The sequence below is a fragment of the Cavia porcellus genome, unplaced genomic scaffold, assembly GCF_034190915.1.
Source record: "Cavia porcellus strain 051 isolate PalLab524CR breed Dunkin Hartley unplaced genomic scaffold, mCavPor4.1 scaffold_23, whole genome shotgun sequence".
In the NCBI taxonomy this organism is placed as follows: domain Eukaryota; kingdom Metazoa; phylum Chordata; class Mammalia; order Rodentia; family Caviidae; genus Cavia; species Cavia porcellus.
The window spans coordinates 34,107,360-34,134,937 of NW_026947506.1; the positions used below are offsets into that span (position 1 = coordinate 34,107,360).

Genomic DNA, 27,578 nt, shown 5'->3' on the forward strand with positions numbered 1-27,578 from the left:
GTGATTAGGCTTAGTACTTCTATCTCCTCACTCCACGATCTGAAGGAAGGGATATCTCCCCCACCAATCAGATCTCATCTCACTCTGGATGAATGTTAGGGCTGTTTGCAGCCCTTTTGATAAGTATCTGTCAGCGTTGTCACTGTAATAAACCCTGACCGTAGTTGAATTCCTTTTTCATAACAGGGAGAAAGAGTGACATTATTTTTGAATAGTCTGTCGCGCATGCATAGGAAAGCTGTCATCGGCTCTAATGGGTCCTTCAATAATAATGCGGTCATCTGGGTAAATTTGCCAAGACAGGCTTCATCTTTTGTTCTGGTATAATGTCTCTGCCTAAGCATTTAGGTACTATGGTGACAGGTGACAATGAAATACATACTTGGATATTTCAAAATGTTTATTGTTTGCCTGATTGTCCATAATAACACCCTTACAATGACTTTTTCTCTTATATTCCTCAACCAGCATAGGAAATCTGTACAGGATGAATGGCTTAAAGTGGGCTTTTTGTTCATTAGTCTATCAGATCCTTTTAGGTCCTATTAGGGGACTCTTAAAACCATGCAGGAGAAGAAAATACTGCAGCGTAAGTGACAACTCAAGTAGGAACGAGGGAAGCATTTTACTACAAGTGTAATTGCTGAGAAACAGAGGTCAATGCATACATAAATCACAACTGTCAAACCAAATTAAATTTTATGAGAGTAATGTTTTCCTATTCTTTTTTGAGGACTGCTCTGTGCTCTAATCCTTTCATCCTAATTCTCTTGTTAAATTTTTAGATTTGCCTATATGTCTCATTTTTCTGGTCATTGGGTTTTATATTTGTTTCATTCATTCATCCACTCATCTGGCAAGCCTTTATTAAGCACTGACTGATAGTCTCTATTGTTTGGAGTAACGTGCTACATATTAGAGTATAAGGTAAAAACCTTTGGCATAGTTCTTCCTGTAGCAACTCACGATTTTTGTCAAGTGAAATATAGGAAGGAGGATTGCGGTGGGATCTAATGATTGTTACCAAGGAGATTCATGAGGAGTTGTTGCTAAGAGAAGAAGTGCAACCGGGAAAGGTTTCACAAGGACGTGACATTTAAGTTGGGCCCCGAGGATAAACAGCATTTTCATGAGAAGGGGGATTCCAAGCAGAGACCAGAAAGAAAGGAAGAAAACTGCGGGCCTCTGTTGTTTTAAACTGTGGATTTTATTCTTGTTCTGTCATGGTGAAGTCAGCAGATCATGAGACACATAGCATTGAAAAGAAGTTTTGGCTCAGCACCAGGGCCCCGAACTTGAGTACCCCCTGGCAGTTTCCAGAGGAGGAGCAGGTCTGGGATACACAGTGACATCTGCTGGGAGAAACTTCCTGCTGGTTTGGGCTCTAGGGAAGCACTGGACACTTGAGGGAGCCATGGGGGGCATCTTATGGGGGACACATATGGAAAATGGTATAGAAGAAATAAGGCAGGTATTATAGACTAAATGTTTGTGTCCCCCAGATTCTGATGTGGAAGCTGTCCCATGGGGACGCCATTAGATGTGGGACCTTGAGTGGGATGCAGTCTCTAAGGTGGAGCCTCACAAATGTGATGAGTACCCTTACAGAGGAGATGGGGAGCTTCCATCCCCCCCCCCAACCCGCCAGGTGCAGATGCAAGAAGAATCTAGCTGTGTGCAATGCAAAACCTGACCAGGATGGTATCCTGTCTGGGGTTGGAGGAGAAGGGGAGCTCCTGCTGTTGGTGGGGTTTGTTGTGGCAGCCTGAGCAGACTGAGACCCAGCCACTGTTGGATGAGGTGGCCTTTGGGCCTCCTGGGCTGGGACAGTGCAGCTGAACCATAGAAGCTGTGTAGGGAACTCTGTTATAGTGAGGGACTCAGAGCTATCTGTACAGACAGGGACCCTCAGCCCGTCATACTTTCCAGCCGTGAGCAAAATAAGTTTTCCTGTGTAGATGGATGACAAAGGAGAAGTCCTCCAAGCTGGTACACATGAGGGGCACCAGACATCTGTGATTTTCTAACTACTCATCACTGAGGCTGAGGTGCCAGGGTCTGTGGTGACAGCAACAACCAGGGTAGTTCTGACCCTTTGGTTTGTCCTATGGTAGCAAAGATAACCACATTCTCATGTTAATTTGCTGAGTTAGACCATTATCTAGTCCAAGCAGAGGCCAAGACTCTGAACTGGGGTGCTGTGCTGAAAAGAGTCTTGGAGATTTCTTTGTGGAGAGACACACAAGGCCACGAGGAAAGGGCCTTAAGTGAAGGAGAAGGATAAAGACAATGTCATTTGAGGGTGTTCGGGGCAGCAGATGAGGAATCAGGGAGCAGAGGAGCCCAAGAACAGAGATAGAATGGAAAGAACATGGTAACAAGTCCAGACACTGTTTCACATTTGTGTGTCTAAAGATAGAAAAAATATTAAGTAGGGAGAACAACAAAACAACCTGGAAAGATAGCAGGTGGCAGAGAAAGGCAGGAGGAATCCAGTTCAGGCTATTTCTCAAAGATGGCAACCTCCTCACCAGCTAAGATTAATGGGTCAAGGAAAAGCCCCTTAACAACTCACTGACCTGCAAGCTTCTGAGATCCCTTCCCGAAACTGGCCTTCAGGTCGTGTAGGCCTTGATTCTCTTCCTCATTGTGCTGTGCTTTTATCAGAAAGGTATAGAACCATCTGGTCACCCCACACACACACTCTCTTCACAACCTCCAGCATGGGGAAGTTACAGTTGCCCATGGCATAGGTGGTACCACTCTGAAGGAGAAGGTCTGGGTATCTGTGATATTACTGGCTGTATAGGATACTGCTGGAGCAGTTCTGGCTGAGAAGAGTACAGTGGTTTTCAGGTTTCCATGGACAGCATGCAGGAGTGTCATCTTTCATCCTGAAGAGCTGTTTCCTCTCTCCCTCCTCTTAGGCAGCTGAAGCTTTTTTGTTCCTCCATCTGCGAGAGTCCCTTTCCTTGATCTTAATGATTGTCCTCTGGTAAGCCATCAAACCCCTGGTCTCTGGGATGCTAACCAGCCACCAGAACCTCCTGGTGGAACATCCAAGATCCTGCCTAGGGAGCCAGGTTCCCTGAGTCTTCCCAGAAGCCCAGCTGAACCAAGTGGCTTTCTCAGTGCAAACCAGACAAATTCTGACAGAAGAGAGATCTGGGACCCCCTACTTATTAAATGAACCCATATGCCGAAAGGGGCCCAGCCAGGTGCCAAATATAGGCTAGAACTGAGAGGAAGCAGCAGAGCCATCAGCCCTCCTGAGGGACACAGTAGGGTGGCAGATCTCCTATAGCTTTAGTGAAGGGACCATGTGCTTCTTAATGGGGTTGAAGGACTTGCCTCCTGATGAGTGGCATTTGAAATGTATGGCATTTCTGCTTTTGTGATAAGTATTACAAAGTGTTGTTTGTTAGCTTTAAAAGAAAAAGGAGGGGAGAGCCTTTCAAAATCCCAGCTTCCCCACAGGAGCTTCGATTTGTTTTATCTTTAAATAGTTCTGTCTCTGCATGTTGAGCTCATTGTTAGTGTGCAGGCATTTACTTCTGGAGCACTCTGTGATGATGGTCTTGAAGTCTAACCAGTGATCCAGAAGAGACCAGCAAGGATTAGAGAATGTAGGTCTCCTTACATAAAGACATAAATCTTGTATTATAGGAATATAGGTTTCTCCCCTAGAGGTCTAGAAGCAAAGTTACATTTTTGATAATAACTTGGTTGTGAAACTGCATGTCAAACAATCCATTTTTAATACTGATATTTTGAGACACTCACATCTTCACTTGTGCATTTGTTGATGTGTTAAACAAACGTGTTTGAGCGTTAGGCGTAGGCTGGACCTTGGGGAGATGCTGGAGATACTATAATGAGTAGGATCCTGTCCCTGCTCAAACTGGCACAGCAGAAAAAGCCTGTGGGTTAGAAGGTGATATCAAATAGTGTCTCACCTTGTGCCCCTAGCAGTCACACGTAAGCAGACCTTGGTGCTTTCTCTGTAATCCTTTTGGCTTTCCAAGCAGATGGTTTCACTGAGACTGTTGCAGCTCAGTGGGCATATAAAACTTTATAAATAACAACAACAAAAAGAGGTGGGATAGATTGGGCCCATGGGCTAGTTTGCTGGCTGTTGGAGTCAAACCTTCTTTGAGAAGGTGTCTATGGGTTTTCAACCTTAAGAAATGTAGCTGTGGCCAGGTATGGTGGCACAGACCTCTGAACCCAGCACTCAGGAGATTGAGACAGGAAGATTACTACAAGTTGGAAGCCAGCCTGGGTTACATAGTGAGTTCAAGGCCAGCCTGAATTTCATAGTGAAACTCTGTATCATAAAAGAAAGAAAAAACTGTATGTGGTATCCTGTTTGATTAGCCCAGAGCCTGTAATGTTAGAAGCTAGTTTTAAAGACTGCAAGTTACTAAGCTAGAGACGTGGTTGTATCACTTTTATAACCAGTTTTATTTCTACCTTTCCAGTATTTGGGCATTCTTTCTTCCACTGACCCCACACTGACTCATGCTCTCCTCCTTCTCTGATCACACACATTGTACCTAAATGCATCATGGTTTAAATGCCTGCTTTGATGGGTATCATCACACTGTATGGAGGGGGGAAGAAGATGGCCTGAAAGCACGCATCAGGATGTCACATCTGGCAGCTGGTAGGAGGAGTGAGAAGGGGGCTGCTATTCCCAGAGGTTTCTCAAAGATGCCTGCTGGTACGTCAAGAAGGGCAGGAGGGGTAGACATGTGTTAGAGAGGCAGGGGGACAGGTGTTTGTTACTGATACCTTCAGATAATAGCATCGCAGGATTACAGGGGAAGTGGCAGGCAGAGCCAGGTGGTACCCACCTGGACTGCCCAGTGATCTGGCCCCCATTTAAACTGATGTCTTATAGAAAAGTTGGTCCAGCAGAATGGGAAGGACAAGGACATTTGACCTTGGGCCAAGCCTCTGCCCTTCTCTGTTATCTTAATTTTTTGTTCTAGATTTGATTTGTTGACCACACCCAGCAAAATAGAAATCTGCAGGTACCAGACATTCATTCTCTAGTGGCAGGTTAGGGACCCACTATGGGACACTGCCACGGGGCTTCAAAAGACTCACTCATCCAAGGAGAATAGAGATTCAAGGTCCCACTGGTCCTCAGTCCAACAGCATGGCTGTTTCCTCCTAATCTTTGCTGACATCATGCAGGCACTCTCTAGGCAAATAAGCGTGGCTACCTCTTGGTGCACTCTTCCCTTCTCCCGCCCATTCAGAGCCTAGGAATGCCTTTTTTGTTCCCCTGGGCAGCATCCCAGTTTTGCAAGTCCTCTTCTTTTCCTCTCAGTCACATGGGAGGAACACCATAAAGCCAGAGACACTGATCTAACCAGCACTGACCCCAAGCAGCTCAGGTGGCCAAGAGCACCCCCCAGTCACATGGTGCTGTGATGGCCACAGGGTCTGGGAAGCCTAGGCCCCTGTGAATGTACCCAGAGTCAGTGAGACAGACAAACAAAAGGAAGTGAACATGTCAGACATAGCAGCTAGGGCAATAGACCAAGAACAGTCTCCAGAGCCCTGACTCCAAGGACTCCAGCCTTCCTTTGGAGAAGTTAGAAAGGTAAGCTAGAGGGTGAGACGTGGCAGAGAAAAGAAGTTGCTTTGCAAGGGTAAACAGTGTCACAGTCAGACCTTAGGGGTTTGAGCATAAATTAAACTTGCCAGGCACCTGGTTCCCCTCACTTGAGTACAGAGAAGCTAGGAAACGAAAAGCATAGGAATTGCCCCCTCTGCAGGGCCCAGGATGTTGCACAGTACTGAGGAAGGGCTGGAGCACAAGGGCAGTCTCTCCTCTGCCTCCAGCCTCTCAGCCTACGTGGCATCTTCACCCTGCGGTCTAGTTCCACTGCCTTGCTTCTTGAGAATCTGCAGCTGCTGCTTACTACTCTGACCTCCAGATCTTTCTACACTGTTTTCGGCCAGCATCCCGCATTTCATTTTAAGGTTTCTTGTTTAAATGAGATGAAATTCACATAATATAAAATTTACCATTTCAAAGAGTACAGTTCACAAGTTAGTATATCCATCACCTCTATTCAGTTGCAAAACATTTTTGTCACCCTAAAACGAGATCCAGGGATGATAATCACTCCCAGCCAGGCCTCTGCATCCTGTCTGTATGGAAGAGACCCTGGGGATATCTCATACAGGGTTTGTGTGGCATGCGGAGGTCAGGCTTGGCTTCTTCTACTTAGCAGCATGTTTTGAGCTGCATCCACATGAGGGCCTGTGTCAGTGAGCTGCTGACTCAATAGGCGTGTGGTTGTGCCCACCTTTGGGCTGTGGACCTGTTGTACAGGAGTTTGCTCGTGACCCAGCTTTTAGTTCTGAGTTTATACTAGCTGTGGAAAAGCAGAGTTATATGGTATTCTCTGCTTTGAGTTCATTGAGGAACCATCAACTACTTTCTTGATTTTGGTTTTAAGTATTTAGAGCTTTGCATTTTGCTTTGTGTATTCTTCAAGAAGCAACCACCAGCATGTGTGTTTACTTTCTCCTCCCCAGCTCTGCAGTTTGCCAAGGTCATCTTGAATTCTCAGGGCCATCACTTGGCCACCTGCCAAATTGGTTTCCTCTACAAACTTAATGAGCTTGACTCCTGTTCCATCATTTAAGTCATTTATAAAGTGTCAAATGCCAGAGCCCTGGCTGATCCCAGCTCAACCTTAGCTTGTTTGGTCCCTCTGTATATGTCCCCTGGGTCCTTAATACCACTCAGCCAGGTCTGAAGTGTTCCTGCAGCAGAGACATAATCTGAGTCGAAGAACTCTGCGGGCCCTCTGACTGGCCTAAGGACGCTGTGTCTTCCTTGTGCTCTCTGGCTGGGATAGGCTGGGTAGCATCAGCAAGGTGGAGGCAGGGTATGGTCATATTGGTATGAGCAGAAGGAAAAGCCACACCAGGCAGGTGAGTTTCGGTAATAGGAATGCATGAGGCAGAGTGAAAGGTGAGGCTGGCGACAGGGGTTCCAGGAAGTGGGAATGCTTTTGAGCAGATGGATAGGCATGGTGTTTACAGAAGGGGATAAAGGAATAAAAGAAAGGTGGTTACTGGAGCCACACAGAAGGCATCTCAGAGAGCTTCTATGGCAGACTGGAGTAGACTAGGAGTACACTTCTTGTATCAGCTCTGGATGCAGGCACAGAAGTCCACCGAGCACAGCTCTGAGGGCAAAAGCTTTGTCCTTCTGTGTTTGACGTTTTCCTTGTGCATGGCCAGTCTTAGCAGTTGAATTTGAGGCAGGGTATATTGGGACAGATGTGGGACAAAATAAGTTCCTTGGTCAGTGTGTGGGGGAAGCAGATCTGGAAGCAGACCCCAAATAAAGATGCTTGTTACTGTCCCATGTGGGATTCTGACTAAGTCTCTCTGGCCCTCTCTAAGTCCTTAGTTGTCAAGTGAGAGAAAGGACAAGGCAGGGTAGATGGTCCTCTGCATTGCCAGTGTCTGTGAGTTGCAGAGACATCCTCAGGTTCCACCCTTGTGCAGCCCAGCTCTTCACTGTAAGCTTTGACTAAAACCCATCCAGACTTTGTGGTGAGAAGAATAAGAGTGTGTATCTCCAAGGCACTAAAGGGTATGTGCAGGACTCAGCTTGTCCAGGTGTGGAAACCATGGTGACTCTGTCCAGGGAGGTGCACCAGGGCAGGCTTAGTCCCTGCAGTGTGTCCAATCAGCCTCAGACTCCCTCTCTATAGGTTGGTGCTATCGGCGATGAGGAGGAATGGGTCTGCCTCTACGAGGAGGAGAATGAGCCTGATGCCCAGATGCTGGAAATCCCAAACCTCACGCCATACACCCACTACAGGTAAGAGCATCTTGAGCAGGTGGTATCTGTCAGGAAGAACAAACCCAGTTTTATATATAAATTTGAAGTTCCCAAAGTAGCAATAAATAGTAAACTAAAACCTTAAGGAGCATGCAGGACACACAGCTGAGTTTGACCAAGTTATTGACATCACTACTAGACCAAAGAGTACTCATATAAGGGCTGTCTATTGTATTGAGTATGACAACTGAGAAGGCTGTGGAGATGTGGCACTTTTCTTTACTGAGCTCTCCAACCTCTTGGTGCCATTAACATGCTGTGTGCAAACAAAGCAGATGTCCTAGGAATATCCTTCTGCCTCCTTCTGCCAGGACCCAGGCATTGCTAGTCTCACCAATCAAGCACTTAACATGCCATTTAACCTTTTGCTTCTTGATCCTGAAACTTATCCAAGCAGTAAATCCTTGGCCTTAACAAAGGGTAAAGTGATCATGAGCTGTTAGTGATGTTATAACTTCCCGTAAGAGCATTGAAGGAGATGAAATTTCCAGTTATCACCAGATGTTGAGTTTGATAATGTCATTGTTCTGCCAGGATGGATACATTTCATGAGATCAGGGAATGAAAGAATAAGAATTACTAATTCAGGGAGTAAAAGGTGAAATTACATCTCGTGAAGCACAATTTCTCCGTACGATATCAAAGTTGGAGTTTTAAAACACCTAATAAGAGGCACGTTTTAGCATGTATTCATTTTAACATCTTTTCTAAGCTTAAGAGCAGATGAATCAAGATGTATTACACTAGTTTTTAGAGAAAAACATTAGCTCAAAATGAGCTAGCGGGATTCAAAACTTGCCGTGTGAAATTAGCCAAAGCTATATAATTATTCTGAAGATCAGAAACTGTGATTAGAGATCAATGACCCTGTCTTAAGTTCATATAAACTTAGAGAACCTCTGTAATAAATACATGTGTCAGCACTCGGGATTTTTATTGTATATGAATTCAATTCAAATAATTATACATAGAAATAGAACAGAAAAAGCATTAGCACATACCTTGGAGAGCACCTGCCTCCACCTCACCTTGTAGATAAAGAAACAGAGAGTTCTGATTTGCCGAAGGTCTGGGATCCCGGGGAAGATTCTGGCCATTACTCTCCTCTGAAACCAACAGAGTGCCCTTGGTTATTAAAAAGACCTCAGACTTTCAAACTTTTCTTTGGAAGCAGAGCTCTTTCCTAAGAAGCAGTCATGGGTGTGGTATTATATATTATTGCCTTTTGCTTTGTGGTAACTTTTGGCAATGGCTTCTCCTCTAGATTTCGAATGCGCCAAGTAAACATCGTTGGTCCCAGCCCCTTCAGCCAGTCATCCCGTGTGATCCAGACCCTGCAGGCCCCACCTGACGTGGCTCCCACCAGCATCACCGTGCGGACAGCCAGTGAGACCAGCCTGCGGCTGCGCTGGGTGGTAAGTTAGGGTGTGAAAGGGGAGCTGCAGGACCATGTCCTAAGGAGGCCATGGCTTACCAGGAAACTCAGAGCTTAGTGATTCTTTAGTCGTGTCTTTTCTTCATCTAAACTAATCCCATCACTAACCCCTAAAGTATTACACATAATAATTTTAGTTTATGATCTAGAGCAGCCCAAGATACCACATTAATTACTAGCATTGCTCCCTCTCTTCTTGGCTCAGGGACTGCTCTTCAAGAAGGAATGCAGACCATACCATGCACTGACCTGTCAGTCTTTGAGCTCGGTCAATATGGAACCAATTCTTGGTAGTATTTGTAAGAGAGCCAACCTAGGGGCTGGGGATTTAGCTCAGCAGCGTAAGTGCCTGCCTTGCTAGCAGGCAGTCATGAGTTTGATTCCTGGTACTGATAAAAAGACAAAAAAAAAAAAAGAGAGCCAGCCTAGTGTTTAATTAGAACATTTTCCACAAAATTAAGCCAAAATGTATTAAAAGAAATTATGTCCAGTGCATTACTAACAGGGTTTCATTTAATCAGCAGAAGAAAAGTTAGACTAGAAGGATCTAAGGATATCCTTCCTCCACTACCCTTTCCTGCACCCAAAAAATGCTTTTGGTAGAATTGGCTCTGTAAGACAGGCCTGTCCTTTATGACCTTAAAAGCCGATGATGTTGAGGTATCAACTCTTCACAGACTGTTATTCATTGCCAGCCCCTGCCTGATTCCCAGTACAATGGGAACCCTGAGTCCGTGGGTTACCGAGTGAAGTACTGGCGCTTAGACCTCCCAACCTCTGCACTGGCCCAAGTCGTCAATGACCGGCTGGAGAGGGAGCTCACTATCGAGGAGCTGGAGGAGTGGACGGAATATGAGCTGCAGATGCAGGCCTTCAATGCCATCGGGGCCGGGCCGTGGAGCGAGGTGGTGCGAGGTCGGACGAGAGAGTCAGGTGAGAGGGGGCGGGGCTGGTCCCAGAGATATGTCCTCTCTACCTCTCACTGGAGATGGGCATGATGACACTGAGTCCCCAAATCTCAACCAACTACATCATATTAGCATGTCCCCCTGTGTCTTTATTGGTACACTCCATGCCTGCTAGTTAGGCCAGACGTGTTAGACGTGTTAGACCAGCCTCAAGAGAAGTTCAGGTGAGACTTCCCTGGGGCACCAATCATTAGGACTTCTAGTGGGTGAGTGGGCCTCTTCCGGGAAGTGACTCGAGGACCCAAGCTTTGCTATACCATGGGACTAGTCACCATCTCTTCCCAGAGGAAACAGAAAGAGCAAAGAAGGGGGCACGTGTCCTTCTGAAAATCTGTGAGGAGATGTCCTGGTCGTCCTGTTCTTTGCCTTTAGGCTTGGTCAAGAATACTGCTGATTTCCAGAGAGAAAACAAATGTCTTTGGCCAACACCAAGTAGTCTCTACTGCAGCATGCTGATGACAGGCATGTCCCCTAGCCTTCCTGGCTTTACAGGAGAACTTTAGCCAGTCTCAGCATCTCTACAACTTTCATCTGTATCAACACAAAGGAAAGGGCACAGCACACACTCTGCAAAGACTGACAGAGACTAGCCTTCATCCCAGTCCACATTGGCAAGGTAGTCTGACAAGCAAGGAGCCAGATGTCCTTGCCCACCTTTGAGAGATGCCACAGCATGCACTTGACATATTGAGGAGTTGTTCATTCTAGACTGACTGAAGTTATCAGGAAGAGCTCTTAAAATAAACCCTGACATGAGTCCACACAGGGTGAGGGAAAGGTATGAACCATATCAGAAATCCAAGGGGAAGACCCAGGCCCCTACCCTTCCTACAGAAAACCCTCATCCATTTTCCTTTTTGTCATAAAATACTTCTCTTTGGTAACTGTATTAAACCTTGCTCTAACTCTACTAAAGACCCAGGGGTGTTTCTTGAGCCCTGCATGAGATTCCTTCCTAGAGGCTCCAAGGGGGCACATTTGATACGTCCCCCTGGGACCCAAGGAAGAATAGGAGGGAGTTTGGAGGCAATGATACTGTCCATGGCTATCCCTACCCAGAGTGCTGGAAAAGCCATAGGCCCACTCTCCAGCCAGAACCTCTCTTGTCCTCTCCTCACGCCCGATGCCATAGGAGGAAGTCCTATGGCAAGAATGATTCCAAATAGCAAAATTAATTAATTAAAATTTATGTTGAAAACTGCCTTAGGAGATACTTAGAATTCAGTGTGACTTTGACAGGAAATATTTAAAGGATGAGTTAGGAGGGTCACATGCATGCCAGTGCCTTGAAGAAAAGTCCAGACACCAGGTGGACAGAGGTGGGAAACACAGTGGGTGTATGCCTCCTGGCATGGCTGGAGGTGACTTTGGAGCAGGCATCCTTGGGTTGAAGGAAGTTGGGAAGTCCTGGCCTGCCCAGTGCTGAAAAAGAACACAAAAACCCAGACAGTTGGTGCCATGATCGCAGTGAGGTCTACAGGGAGAGCTAGAGGGAGAAGGTGGCCTCCTGACGAGGCAAACAGGGCTCTTGGCACCCTGCTGGCCAGACTGGCCCTCAACTCCCCATTACTTATCACCAGTGCCTACTGGGTACTGTGTGGCTTTACCAGGTTACCTATGTGTCAAAATGCTGACCCCTCACCTGCAGGGGTCAGCTAGGAGGGGTGCCAGTGGTTCTCCACACAGCTGCTCAGTATGAGAACAAAGGCATTCCCTTGTGTCACTATGTGGATTATGGCTCAGGGAACACCAGGCAGAGGTTCTTGTCCTATCCTCTTTGCTTCCTCCTGCCACCAGAAAGGTCAGATATGACCCTGCAATCCTAGAGACGTGCTTAGGATTCTAGGGAACCTTGACTGCTACTTCCAAGCCAAAGTTCTCAAGAGGCTTCTGGCTCTATTTCTGCCTCATTTTCTCCTGAGAAGTGGTAAAGTAAGTGGAAGAGCCCCTCAACATAGCAGGTATACACAGAATTATTGTCAGGTGGGGACATTCGCAATATGTTGTAAACGTTGGAACCTACTGAGAAGAGTCACTGAAGAATCCCCAGCACAGTGGCCAGCAGACCTCTGGGAGGAAAGATGTTTAGAGGAGGATTTGCTGGAGTAAAGTAAGACTCACTTCCCACCACAGATCTTATCAGGTCAAAGAGAAGACTGAGGCATGCTTAATACATGGCTTTGACTATGGCCGTGTAGGTTTCTTTAAAAGCTCTATTATCTTTAAGCTCTGAATCTTTGTGATGAAGAAAAGAACTTGAGAAATTTTAAGGGATAATTCTAAGTCCAGTAATAAGAAGATAATCAAATATTTTTGGAAAACATAAATTTTTTGCTATTTCCAACTAGAAAATTGTAGATAAAATATACGTATTTTGAAGATTAAAATATATTACTTTACTTGAAAGGAAAACAGTGAAATCACCCAATGTAGGTGACAAAGAGAACCAAAGCCTGAGAAGCCAGGGCTGTGCTAGGAAGGTGGAGCAGCCAGCCTGTCACCATCCTGTAAGGACCTGAGATTTGTTGCCTTTACAGAACAAGAGGGTCACCCCTTAATCTGAGGTGCAGGGTTGAGGTCCTGAACTCCCATCTGAAGACAAAGAGGCTAAAAGTACCTGCCCACAGAGGCTGGCCAGCTGCCTCGACCTCAGATGGGGGAAATGATTTCCAAGTCCTGCACCTGACTCAAGTTTGACTTCTGGGTATATACTCTATGAATGGTCCTAGAAACTTCCATATGGGAAATAATGAAGAATGTAGTTCCAGAAACAAAAAGCACAAGCAAATAATGAGAAAATAGACAAATCAGAGTTCATCAGAATGAAAATTTTGTGTTTCACAGACTATCAAGCAGAACATGGAAAAAGAAAATATTTTCACATCATGTATCCAACAAGAGGCTTGTATCCAGAATACATAAAGATTTCTTACTTCACAATGAAAAGACAAATGATTCAATTAAAACTCAGGCAAATGCCTGAATAGACATTTCCTCAGAGGAGACAGACAAATGGCTAATAAACACATGAAAAGATGCTCAGCATTATTAGCCATTAAGGAAATGCAAATCAAAACAAAAATGAGGTGTCACTTCACACCCCTAAGATGGCTTAAGTACAAAAAAATGGACAGTAACAAGTGTTGGTGAGCGGATAGAGAAATGGGAACCTTACATGCAGCTGATAAAAATGCAGAGTCATGTAGCCACTTTGGAAGGGAGCTGGTGACCCTCAAAAGATAAGCATAAAGTTCTCATAACGCATAGCAGTTCCACCACTAGGTATAAGGTATGATCAAATATTATAGTTAACTTCAGTTTTGTTTTTAAATTGATTATGGTAAAAGGTGTATTGCCATTAATCCCCCTCAAAATACTTCCTTTCACTTCAAAAGTGCTTATCATCCTTGCCACTTTCTCAAGCAGCTCTAGAAGTCATCTTTCATAAGAGTCTTTGTTGGGCTGCGACAGCTGCCTGGATGTCCTGAATCAGTTCCGAATGTTTATCATTCATGGTCATTGTGATAGTGCCACATCCAGATGAAGGTGGATGAAGGCACATCATGATGTTTTCATTTGACAGAAATTGTTGTAAATACTTTGAATTGATTCAGTGCATCAAGGCAATCACAAAAAGACACTCAGAGGAGGGTATGGGGCTTATTTGGGGGTGATGATTTGTTCTAAAGCTCTTTGTAATAATGATTATGTAGCTCTGTGAATTGTATACCATAAATAGATGAATGCTGTGATAGGCAAATTTATATCACATGAAAACTATTTTCTAAAGAAAAGCTCAGCTTTCTAGATTAACTTTATATAGATTAAATATTATTAAAACAAGTTGCTTCATAGATTGTGCCTTTTGCATATGGTCAAAAGCCCTGATTGTCCTCATTGCCCTTGTCTTGTCACCCTTAGGGAGAACATCAACTCTTCTGAAATTACTGTGTTAAACCCCAGGACTGTCCTCTTCTCTAAATAGATTAAAACAAAAAGGAACTAGAAAGAGAGGAAAGGCAGGGAAGGGAAGGAGGGGAGGAGAGAGGAGAAAGAAGGGCAGGCCAGGCAAGGGAGGGGAAGGAAAGGGAAGAGGAAAGTTAATTTCAGGTCAGACTTTATGTACAGCCAACAAAAACAAATACAACTTTTCTCTGGACAAATGTTGTCATAGCCAAACTGTCCAAAGTAAAAATCAAGCTCTCTTTATAATGAATCACAATTATGAAATGCATGTGGAAATAGTCTGCCGCAAGTAAACATGAACAGTTTGTTTTTTAAAGAAAGATCAAGGGCCTTGGTTGCTTTAAAGTACATGCTGCTATTAAAGAGAATATGTAATAAGTACCTTTTAAATTATCATAGTCTTGAATTATTAAAAGAAAATATTAGAACTTTGAAGATTAAAATACCATTTTTAAATTAAATTTATTTTTGAAAAAAACAAATAGACATTGAAAATAAAACTCTATGGTTGAGGCAAAAAGCGGTTTAGACACTGCTAGAGGCTAATTAGCTAGAGGCTAATTTGAGTCAGTAATTCAAAACTCAGTGAGTCAGCACAGCACAAAAGCATAAAGTTTGACAATAAGACAGTGGATAAGTGGCAAAGAACTAAGTGAAACTATCGAATAGAAATCCAAAATAGAAAAGTGAGCAAGTCTGCATAGATCTGCTGAGAACGTCCAGAATTGATGAAAGACATTATCACTATAAACAAGCATGAATCCTCATAAATCCACACCAAAATGTACTATAGTTCAACTTTAAAATGCTGCAACCAAAGAGAAAGCTGTAAAAACAGAACAAAAAGCAGATAACCCAGAAAGATAGTTGTAACAATCTGACTGATGTGATTTTTCAAGAGCTATAAGGCCAGAGGGAGGCTGGGTAATCATCTTGTAGGAGGTGAAAGAAAAAGACAAATAAGCACCAAATTTTACACCCAGCTAAACTATTTCTCAAGGATTTCATTCATAAAACAACAAAATTACATGTTCTGTAAAAATGAAGAAAACATAATAAAGACTGGAAACAATGTTTTGATAATTTTACAAAGAATACTCTTTAAAATCAGTAAACCTATGCGAAATTGCTGAGTGGGAGCTATGTTTCCTACAAACATTTCAAGCTTTTGGAACCTATTTCTACAGTAGTTTTTGTTTTGTTTTGTTTTGTTTCTTAACTTTGTTCTCAGACAATCATGTATCTCTTTTATGGTAACTCTGAAGAAACTTTCTCAAGCAGTGTTGCTTATTTTTGTAGGATAATACTGAGGAGTTGACTTCGCAGCAAGAGAAACGTAGTGGATTTAGCTTTGTCTTAAGTTAACTAACTCCTGTAACTGAAGAGGAATTCTAAGAAGCCCATGCAGAATGAACTACTGACTGAACTATGGTTGTGTTCACAGTTAATTCATTGAGGTTTCTGAGCAAGAGGAAGAATCACTCTTGTAGCTGAAGTTTTGCTGAGTCATCCTCTCCTTTCTGCTGAGGGTTATAATCTACAGAAAATTCCTTTTTAAATCTCCACTAAATTTTTTTGTTTAGTTAGAAACTTCACTGGAATACATTTCCTTGGGAAGAAGACAAGAGTTTTGGTTTAAGTGTTTTCATCACAAATGAAACAACTATGTTATTGATCTTCATTATGTGGACTCTTCAGTTTTCAGACATCTTACGTGCCTTAGTTACAGGCTTCTTAGGACTCCTTTTGAGCTAATCTCTGCTCTGTTAGGTGCTGGTCCTCAGTGTTTACTCCAGTTACACACACTTGCCAGGGAACATTCAGGCACTCCTCCAGTGCTGTGGGTCCTATTGGACATTAGCTATCTACCTTCTGGATGGTGTCAAGAGCCTGCTTTCCTGGGGGCTCCTCCCTCTGGCCCCAACACCATCCCCAGAGCAGCAGTTCCGACTTCCTGCCTCCTTTCCTTCTGGTAACCTCTAACACTCATCATCCCAAGCAAAGATATCTATCCTGCCTGGTCCAGCTCAGCATTTCAGCTGGTGAGAGGGAGATGGAGACAGTGATGGGGGTTGAAGCTTGGAGACACTGGGCAGGGAACGGGTTGTAGAGGGAGCTGAGGGGAGAACAAAGCTGCCAGTCACTGTCCAGGTAAAAGTCTCACATCAGTGAAAACTGCGGTTCCCTGAAATGCTCAAAAGGACAGTTGAAAACATGGAGAGGGCACCTTGAGCCACATTGAAATGAAGTTTACAGTTTTAAAGTACATTCCAACAGGTTCTATGATGTCTTGTGATATATTATAGAGATAAATGAGGCTTTAAAAATCAAAAGAGGTACATTCGGAACAGCAGTGAACTGCACAGTGAGGCTGCTGTTGAGCAGAGAAGACAGATGGAGCAGGAGAAAGTAAGCCCTGGGGGTGAGGAGTTTCTAGGAACACCTGAAAACTTAAGATGTTGATCTGTCTCAAAATAAATGAGGGGTAAGCTTTGTCTTTTTTAAATCTTAAAATCATATCTGGTACCCAACTGGCAGATTTCGTCTGATTAAAACTTGAATGAGCTGAAATTTTAATCCTGAAATGTGCCATTTTCTCTTTTCTATCAGCCCACCTTACTCTCTCCTTGTGAGAAACTCAGCCATGTTCAAAGCCTGAGTTGTTAAAGTCACAAGATAGCTCCGTTTCTTTGGGACTTGGCCGGTTCTCTTATAAATGGATGTGCCTATTGCCTACCACATCTTGGAAAATCAGCAATCATTTCTGGATTTATAGTGAAAATTGAGCACTTACAGCTTCAAAGACTGACCTGCAGGAAACAGTTCAGGGTCTGAGAGGTGGACCAGTTGGGTTGCCATGACAATGGCCTCTCTTTTTACAGATGGGGACAGGTTTTAGCACACAGCACTGAAGTCATGGGCCTATAGTACATCTGTTGTTCGCATTTTAATAAGATCAGATCAACTATAGGTTTACTTTTCTTTTAATGGTAGTGACTCTTTTAATTCTAGCTGTTTCAACATCCTGGCTTATTACTCTTTTTTATTACAATAAACATGTGTTTAAGCCATTTCCCTGTTATAGCCATAGAGGTATTCAGACACCCAGGTGGAACCTTTGCAGGCAGAGTGAGCGTGTGTGAACCACACGAGCCATAACTGGTCACCATCTGGGACAAGTATCTTTCCTCTTTAAGAGAAGTGATTACACTGAAAATTACAAATATTCCTTCTTTGTAACATACCTGCTCAAATACATGGATATGCATTTGTCAAATGACTAACAGAATGAGTGATTCTCCTCTGACATATTTGAGAAGAGGCTTATCTGTCAGGTTGGGCTGAGCAGCATTCTCTCTTCCCAGCATATAAGGAGTATCGCTGTAGTCTGTCCTAGCAGGAGAGAGCAGGCACTTTTCTGTTTGTGAACACACTCCCTGGCCAGCCCGAAAGGTAGTCCGATGTGAGTGAGCCAGAGTGAGGGGCCAAGGTGGGTGTCACCAGGCCATGGCTTACCTGAGGTCTTCTTCCTTTCTTATTCCACCCCACAGAAATGACTGACTGTGTGGGAACCTGGTCAAGCTTGCCAAATTTCTAGGACTTTTATGAATATTGGCATTTTGTCATAAAAAGTATGTTTGTGTTTTAGCAGAATACCCCAAAGTGGGTGACTGAAATGACAGATATATTTTCGCCTAATTTCAGATGCCAGAGTCCAGGGTCCAAAGGTGCTAGGAAGGCTCTGCCCCAGTCCCTGTCCAGCTCTGAGAGTTCCTTGGCTCATGGCAGCATCTCACTTGTCTTCCTGTGACATTATCCTTGTGTGCATCTGTCCCCAAGTTACCCCATTTCATAAGGACACTAGTGAGTTGGATTAGAGGTACGGCCTACTCCGCCATCAGTGGATCTCCACAGTCATGTTTCCAAACATGTCCCATTTTGAGGTATCTAGAGTTGGAACTCCAAGGCAGGAATTTGGAGAATCGCAGGTTTCGGCTTCTGACAAAGATCAATGCATTTTGGCATAGAGCATGGAGCAATCCCGTGGAAGAGAGCAGCATTATGGGGCAAACCCACAATCCTGTCTATATAAAGGCTAGCGAGCTGCGCTCACAACCTCTGCTGCAAGGAGGAAGCCTTAGGGCTGGGTGAATGAGTGATTGAAGGAACAGGTCTTGGAAAGAGAATCGGGAAAGTCTTGGAGTGGGCTCAAGGAGCCTACTGTCACAGAGCCCTGTAGGCTGTGGCACTCCCAGCAATACTTTTGTCCCTACATCACGGGCGCAGTGCCGACAGTACCATCACTTCTCTGTCTTCAGAACTAAAGCTGCAGATTGTCTGCTAAGTGAAAGTGTTGGGCACTAGGAAAGGGAAGAGTGGGCTATCATAACGACCATGAAATGCAGGAGCAAATGTGTCTCCTTCTCACCCTCGTGTAATGTGACCACAAGATCAAGCTCAGGCTCAGACACCCCTTTGCTCATGGCCTGTTGCAATAACTGTGCATCCTCTGACTTCCCCAGGTCCATCCTCTCCTCTCTTCTCTGGTCTGAATTGCCTTTGAAGTGCAGATGAATCTACAAGAAAATAGCAAAGCAACTGAGATTACCTAGAGATACGATGCTTGTTTTTAAGGTTGCACTGTTGTCATTATATATTTTGATCTGCATCCTAGCATACATAACAAGACAATTAGTGACAACATAGACAGAGGATAGATTATATAAAGGCAGTAAAATGATTTGTGTGTACAAGGATCAGGAATTACATGGCTGGCTCTGCAGACCATCCTGTCTCAATGTCAAACATTATTTTAGATGGAGCAGGATGAGGCTCCTTGAGCCTTAGGCCTCTCATCTGTAGGCAGCATAACAATACCTGCCTCACTGGATCACCAGGGGGATTAAGCTCCATCAGGACTCTGAGGACACTGCCTTGCGACAGCACATGGCAAACCTCCTCTTCTCTTCTCTCTGGGTACATCATAAGATCATTCCGCTGTCCAACCTCCTGTCCCCATCACTGAATGCCATTTAGAGAAGTCAGAGAGCTATGTCTGTCTGAAAATGAGGCTTCTCATTTAAGACAAAAGCCTTCAGGGCCATGAGTTATCAGAAAAGACAGACTGAGCATATCTTCTTGCTGGGTGGACTCAGGTAAAATTGAGCGCTAAATACCCAGGATTTATGGCATTTGTTGCTAATATTAAAGAGATTTACATACCTGTTATACTCCTGCAAGTTTAATCTGACTCCTACAAAATGCTCAGAATGTGTCACTATTTCAAGGACAACTTGATGATTTGAGTGAAAATTTTATTTATTTATCTTTTATTTATTTGTTTATTTATTTATAGACGCAATTTAGACTTTTGATGGTAATCAGTGTATCACATTCTTTGCAGTTCCTTCAGCCGCCCCTGAAAATGTATCTGCAGAGGCTGTCAGCTCAACCCAGATTTTACTGACATGGGCATCTGTCCCTGAGCAGGACCAGAACGGGCTCATCCTGGGCTACAAGGTACATGTTAGGTCTACCTTGCTTTCTTAAGGTGCTGCAGGGGAAAAGCCGCCATACCAGGGCAGTGTCTGTCTTCTCCCACATCTGCAGTGCTGTCCAGGATTCTTATTTATTCTTATCTAAGCTTGTTACAGTCTGGGAAGAAGGCATTGCTGTGACTGTTTATCACATGCCTCCAAATTCTAAAGTGAGCCAGAAGTTAGACGTGGATTTACACTGCCACACTCAGGCCCTGAATTTGCCCTCCCTAAGCCAGATTCTTACTCTGCCCCTCTGTCTCCATACTTGTAAAGTAGAAACAAAGATAGCAGCTACCACCTAGGATCAGTATGAAAATCAAATGGTTATTTATGCTCCCTGCTCATGCTAAGTACTGATAAGCATGGATAGATGTTACATGTGTTGTTGTTGTACATGTTCTCATACCCTGGGGCAGTCCAAGGCAGTGGCATTGAAGCTGTCCCAGCTTCTCATGGTTCCATCTTCCATGCATATCCTGGACCCTTTAAGATCTGCTGTCCCTGTGCCCTGCTCAAGAGTGATGTGTACTGTCTCTAGACACCACCCTCCACTCCACTCTACCAAGAGCAGAAAGAACACCATAGACTTAACAAGGAAAGAACACTTGTCTCATACTCTGCTCCATGATTGTGAGCAGGCCTCCTTTTATTTGGCTATCCCAACCTGTTCTCATAAATCTGCCTTCTGCCCCGGAATTCTGGTTACTCCTCCTGGCTCCATGATACATGTCAGACCATCCAACATGACAATCCTGTAACAAATGGCAATCCTACAATTCATGGCAGTTCTACCATATGTGACAATGTGATATGTGGATGCCCCATCATACATGACCATGCCACGATGCATGGCAGTGTCATGGTGCTTAGAAGTCCTACTGAGTAGGTTCAGTGACCAAAATTCTATACCACATTTCTGAGTCTCAGTGAAAAGTCCTTTTGTGCTACCTTCAAACTCCTCCCTGTTGACCCTGTGTCTATGGTTGACCCTGTGTCTATGGCTTCCAGGTCACAGATCACAGGGAGCAGCTCAGAGGGAAGATATGGGACCTAAGTGAAAGATTAGGGTCCTGGAGGAGGACACTCTGGGTGCTATGCCTGTGGCTGGAGCTTGAGGTTCGCATGAGAAAAGAGAGCATTCTAGGATGGAAACTGGGTTTCCATGGGACTGGGAAACCAAGTGGCTGCTTTGTGGCAGCAGAGTGTCTCTGAGTCCTAGTGTTAGTAGATATAGTTGGCACAGCCACAGCTGAGCACTTCAGACCTTGCAGATTGTGACCAGGCAGCCAACTCACCAAGCTGCAGCTGTTAATTCAAGCCACCTTTCTGGCATGCCCTTGCTTCAGCACCATCTTCCTCCCCACATGCCAGCACACAAAAATTAGGTCCACAGGGGCCTTTGGTAAGGAAACCCAGGAGGCCTGTGCCCACAGAGGCCATTCTAATATGTGGTGGGGTTGTAACCATCTGTGCTTATGTGTCTCAATGCTTCAGATCCTGTACCGAGCCAAAGACCTGGATCCTGAGCCCAGAACTCATGTCGTGCGAGGGAATCACACACAGTCAGCGCTTCTGGCTGGCCTGCGCAAGTTCGTGCTGTATGAGCTCCAGGTGCTGGCCTTCACTCGCATTGGAAATGGGGTTCCCAGCTCACCCTTCATCCTGGAGCGAACCAAAGATGATGGTACGTGTGGGGCTGGTGCCAACGCTGGCCTCACTGCCCCGCAGGTTTGCTTTGCCAATCCAAACAATTTGGATTGTAGTCATTTTAAAAGTAATCTTCCAACCACTTTTTCTTTTCAGTTGAAGGAAACAAAACAAAATTGTTTTTCAGTCACTGAGCATTTATATGGCAAATTTCAGCCTGGAGTGGATTTTTACAGCCTGATTATGAAGCTATGCAGAATTTCAATTGTAACTCTGCTGTGGGCAGTGCCAGTGACAAGTAGGGTGGTCTTAAAATATGGCCCGCTCCTCTTATGGTGTCTACACAAATCTAGTTAAAAGTCCACTCTGGACATACGGACTCCAGGGCACGTGGAACTTCTGGGTCTTACCGTTTATATCTTGGGAGAGAGCTGCTAGTTGCCATGTACAAAGCAGTGCACTTGCTAGCTCCTTGGGTCCCTGGGCCCTTGTGTTTCCAAACTAAGAGCATGTATGGCATCTTTGTTTTTATGAAAGTCTAAATTATCAGAAAATATGTTTTCCCCACTTTGCAGATGTCAAGCCGTTAAAGGTTATCTCCATTCGTTATTTAACAGACTGTAATGAAGATGTCAGGAGAAATATACTGATCTCCCAAAACACCTGCCCCAGGATCAAAGGCATCTGTCAGAAGGGAAATGACTCAGGTTTCCTTAAGCATCTTTCTGAAATGACCAATGAGGCCAGACGCCCTCTACCTGCTGGGTGGGAATTGTTCTCTCATGGAACAGGCTCATGGAAAGGCTCTTGGAAAGCCTGAGCCTTTCATTCTCCAGCTCAAGGTTGCAGGGAGGGGAAGAAACCAGCAGGGAAAGTGGAATTGAGCATCTGGCAGGATTTTGTGGGAGGCAAAGTAGACGTCATTTCATTGTAACCTGCACAGCTTTCTCATGTGCTTCATGTTATTACTCCTGGAAGAAGCAGCAAGAACCTTCTTAGAAACTGCTCCTCATCTCTGACTACCCCACCCTTGCTCTTGCTCAAAGGCACATTGCTCCTAGACACATGTCACTCCTCCACCTCACTTCTGTGTCATGCAGATGATCAGCCTTGGCATGACTGAGATCTACCCATGTGTTCCAACCTTGGACTTCCTTCAGGCATTTTTTTTTTTTGTCCACACATAAGTGCATTGACACACAGGCAAACAGGCAAAGTTTAAAATACTGTTCTCAGCTTAATACCCAAAGGCAGAATTCAGCCACCTGAATGTGTACTCCACATGCCACACTGTTTCTGTATCATTGCTCCATGCCCTTTGCCTCTTACTGAGGAACGAGCCCATGATTAGAATGCAAGGAGAGGTCTCACACTGCACACACCACCTGACCTGTGTGCTTAAGCAAATATATTTCACAAAGGCTACAATCTTATTACTTAGTGGTTGCACAATTCAGAGCTTCTTTGTGACTTACCACTGTGCCAACTACCCCAAAGAATTATCAGAAGCATTTGAGTACATCAGCTCTTCTTTTTTCAGAACAAGGCAAAGGGGAAGGGTGACATGCACAAGAAGGAAAGCAGTGATTTGCCAGCATGCTGTTTCATCAGTAGTTGTGACCTTCATTCTGAGGTGGAAAGAACTTGAAGCCACCTTGTCTAACATCCGTTCTGTGTAGAGGAATCTGAGCTCCAAAGAGAGGGACCTTTTCTTCTTGATGGACACTCATACTACTTTTGCAGGGTCCTATGTGTGCTTCCAATATTTGCTATTCTTTGCACAGTTTATGAACAATACTTTCAGAACCTGGAAGAAGATGTGCAGGATTCAAAATGAGATGGATTCCCAAAATTAGTAGCCACACTGTGCAGGTTAGGTTCTAAAAGTCATTTATTAGAACCTTAGGCACATTCCATTCACAGTGTCTCGGGGCTAGACACTACGCACAGCTGATCCCGTGTAATCCCATGTGCACCTGCCTCACTGTATTTTCTCACAGCCCCAGGCCCTCCAGTGAGGCTGGTGTTCCCCGAAGTGCGACTCACCTCAGTGCGGATCGTGTGGCAGCCCCCAGAGGAGCCCAACGGCGTGATTCTGGGTAAGGAGCAGAGGGAGAGAAGGGAAAAATCATACTTGGATGCTTTCTTCTGTTTCCACTAGGTAGTTATGAGCATAAAAATAAATCTCTGCACTAGGATTTTTTCTGGGATGAAATTTACATATTATTAAACCAGGATTTCTTCCATTTGTTCATGGTTCATGGCAATACCCTTTGTAATGGGGCAGTGTCCACCATGTGTCTGGAAGGAGCAGGCCAGTTCCCTGTAGATAACACAGACCTGGGCCTTGTTCCTAAGCTCCTGGGAACATGCTCTTCTGCAATGAGACTCACCCCTGATCCTGGAGAGGAGCTGTAAGGCCAAGTGTACACCAAGAGCACATTCACATTTAAGTTTTCACTCAGAGAAACAACTCTGCTAACATTGATGAAAAGCTTTAATTTTTCCTAGCTCCCAGAGATAGCATGTTATATATTAAAATATCGTCAATTTCTTTATTTATTTATACTTTCACCAAGACAAATGGAGGACTGTGTGTCCAGGCACTATATGCATTGTGGGAAATAAAAATGAATAAGACCTTTCCATCCTCACCCATGGCCCCATCAGGCGCTGACACAAGTAACAAGCCCCATTCACTGAATGCCCCACAAGCTGTTCATGGGATGAGGGTCTCAGTGGTGGGGTCTTGAGGCTAAAGTCCACCTTTGAGCTGGGCCCTGAGGGGAAGTGTTTTCTGCAGGCCTGGAGGAACAGAGAGGGCATCTAAACAGTCCCAGACTGTGCCTGAGCTGGGCCAGGCCAGGACCTGCAGTGAGGTGCGGCCAGGGTTAAAGTGGACACTTAAGGGTAAGAGCACAGGTTATAGAACATTGTTGCAGACCCAGGTCAGCCCTCAGATGTGACATTCACCTAATCCTGACACCTCATTCAGTTAACTTGTGTTAGATGAGTTCTGGTAAAATCATAAATCTGACCTTACAAATAAGTCACCATTTTTACCTGCATTTGATGTTGGGAGTCAAGGATGTAAAGAATGTGTTTTATTTCACTTAAAAAAAAAGTTTGAAGCCCTGTGCCAAGCACAGTAGGGAGTCACCTGAGGACTCTGGGCAGGAGAGTGACACAATCAGGTTTATCTTCAGGGTGACAACTTTGGCAGCCAAGAGAAGGTGGCCTGAAAGGCAGATATTTATGGAGCATTTGCTTCATTAAGTCAGATTGAGAGTGCGCTCTGTCTCCCACACAGAAAGGCTGTGGCCTGTTTTTGCTGTGACCTTCCTCTATAGGATTCCTAGAGCTGCCTGGTAGAATTTGCTATGAGTATGGCATTTCTGACTGGGGAGATCTTGGCATTCACAGGATCTTGCTGCCCAAATTATAGTGAGCAGCCATGGAAGTCCTATTGGAGGGAGCATTTCAGGGAGAGTGGCCAGGCAGGCAGGTCAGCCCTCAACATAGTACCTGGCAGCACTCTTCCCAGAACAAGCAGGATTGAGTATCTGAGTATCCAAAATCATCCCCAGCACGCCATTGCAAAATGCGAAACAGTTCCAGAGGTAGAGAATGTGGACTTTTGATTGTCAGAGTCCTGGAGTCCTCAGCAGTGTTCTCTGGGAAGAAGCAGCCCTCGGGACCTCCCAGTCACTCCTGACTCTCTAGACAACTCCATGCATGTGTCGAAGCCATGCTGCTCTGCAAGGTCAACTCTGGCTGTGTGGCAGACGTGTATCCAGCTACTGCCATGCAAGCACCCTGTGTTCTGAGCTGTGTCATGACTTAGAACTGCCTACCCAGGCTCTTCCTGGAAGAGACAGGTAGCTCTGTCCTGGACAAATTTTGCCTTTAAAGACCCTTTCTCCAGCACCTCTGCTCCTCCTGCAAGATACATGGCAGATGTCCTCATGCTCCACTTTTTGTGGCTGTAAATGACAGACTAGCTAGTTTCTGAAAAAATGAAGGTTTATTCAGCTCAGGTTCAGAGTGTTTCTATAATCAGGGAAATAAATGTTAGAGACATCCAGAAAAGTAAATGACAAGATTTAAAGATAAACTGAGTCCCATTTGGACAATGAAACTGAGTCTAAAGAGCTTCCAACTTCTTCCACTTCAAGAGAAATATGGAATACTAAACACAGTTTTAAAGCTGGATCTGTAGAGTGAAGGTTTGCTTGGGCTCTGGGGGCTGGGACATGTGAGGTGGAAGGGCCTGTTGGGTGAGGACCTTCTTGCCATGGGGGACTCTGTAGAGTTCCAGGGCAGTACAGGACATCATATTGTGAGGGTCATGTGCAAGAAAATGCCAAAAGGGCCTTGTTTTGTTTAGTTTTGTTTTGATTTTGAGACAGGGTCTCACTAAGTCACTAGGTTGCACAGGTTAGGCTGGGCTTTAACCTGTGATCCTCTTGCCTCACTCTCCCAGAATGCTGGGATTCCAGGCCTGCACCACCTCACCCGACTGAACTGGCTTTTATAATACACCCTCCACTCCAAATCAATCATTAATCTATAAATGTATTTCCCATTGCTGACAGCAGGGCACTCATCCTTTGATAAAGACCCCATGTGCTTTTACCTCCTAATATATTCCCAAGGGGGTAGGCTTTCTGCCTGAGCTCTGTGGGGCACATCTTCTCAGCTCCAAACTCAAATGCCCCTCCCTCCACATGTGTCTCTCTAGCCAGCACCTGTCCTGGCTGCCCCAAGTGAGGGCACAGGGCTTTTCTCAGCACAGCACAAATTGCATTGTCCAGAGGGGACTCAGCTCATTTTAAAATCTTATTATTTACTTTTCAGGGTATCTTTAACATCTGTTTTTCTGATTACGAAAGCACTCTAAAATTAAATATAAGCAACAATGACATACCAAACCACATTCATCAGAATGGTCCGATGATACCAGATAGACACTGGGGTGTGGGGGCCCAGGACTCCTAGACACCCTGGTCTGAATGTAGCCTATGTGGCTCCTGGAGAACAGTGTGGCCATACCCAGGTAGGTGGTCACAGCCACACTGTGTCCCAGTCAGTTCCATTCCCAGGCCGTATGCCCCAGACTCCTGCACACATACCCAGAGCACTTCACTGCAGGTTCATTTAAAGGGCAAAGACAAGAGCAGCTATCATCCTCGGCACTGTGGGGCATGGATCTGAGGCTACCTGCTTGTGTTTCTCCTGGATTTTATGCTCTGTGTTATGGATGGGCAGGGTGAGAGAGTGGGTAAGGTTTCAGACTCAGCAACCACACTGGGGTTCAGACCTTAGCCTACAGTTCATTTGCTGAGTAAATTTATGCAAGTCTCTCGGCATTCCTGTGACTCAGTTTCCCAGTCCCGCAAGTGGAAAATAACACATGTGCCTCCTGCATCGACTTGAATAGCTATGCATATAAAGCATATAAAGCATATAAAGCACTCAGAACCGTGCCTGCCACAAAGTCAGCACTCAGTAAATGTCAGTTCATCACCTCAGGCTGAGGCCCTTTGGACCAGGCTAGCTCACTCAGCCCCAGGTATGGGCCAGTTGGTATTTTCTTTGTGCACCCCATAGTTTGTTGTGTTGATTTATTCTCCATTGCTCTGGTAGCTGAAACCAGGAGTTCTTGCTGGAAAAAGAAAGAAAACCTAGAAAGGCAATTTGGGCAATATAATGATCCTAACGTGTGCTGAAGAAGCTCACATTTTGGTTTACAGTTCATGGGGGTCACGGAAAACACATATCACAAAACTCATATAAGGAAAAGATAGTATTCAAATACTTTGAGCACCCCAACTGTGGCAAAACAAATGCTAAATCAAACTTTCTGGGTCTACCTGTAATGCAGAAAGCATCCTATTTAATCCTGTTTTGTTGTAATGCCATTTAGCTGGAACAGATGTTGTTGGGGTAGCCTGTCACCAATATGTTATTACAGCCAGCACACCAAACTGCAGATGCTGTAGGAAAGATGGGAAAACAATTTCTAGAGACTCAGGTTGGTGTTCACAGGGGAGAACGGAAACCATCTCTTCACACGACTCACTTTACATCCAGAGACCTTGAATCAATGTTCCCACCCTGGCAGCACAGCCTTCTGAGTG

At 44.8% G+C, this 27,578-nt stretch overlaps 1 protein-coding gene across 2 annotated transcripts in view; it reads left to right on the forward strand.

Moving 5' to 3' along the window:
- The window catches only part of Sdk1 (sidekick cell adhesion molecule 1), an 892,505-nt gene that overhangs the window by 771,889 nt on the left and 93,038 nt on the right, over window positions 1-27,578 (forward strand). For both annotated transcript variants that reach the window (XM_063234098.1, XM_063234100.1), the window contains 6 exons: window positions 7,752-7,861; window positions 9,147-9,297; window positions 10,013-10,250; window positions 19,656-19,771; window positions 21,286-21,475; window positions 23,439-23,537. In XM_063234098.1, the coding sequence (XP_063090168.1) occupies window positions 7,752-7,861; window positions 9,147-9,297; window positions 10,013-10,250; window positions 19,656-19,771; window positions 21,286-21,475; window positions 23,439-23,537 (904 nt within the window). The remainder of the gene's footprint in view (window positions 1-7,751; window positions 7,862-9,146; window positions 9,298-10,012; window positions 10,251-19,655; window positions 19,772-21,285; window positions 21,476-23,438; window positions 23,538-27,578) is intronic.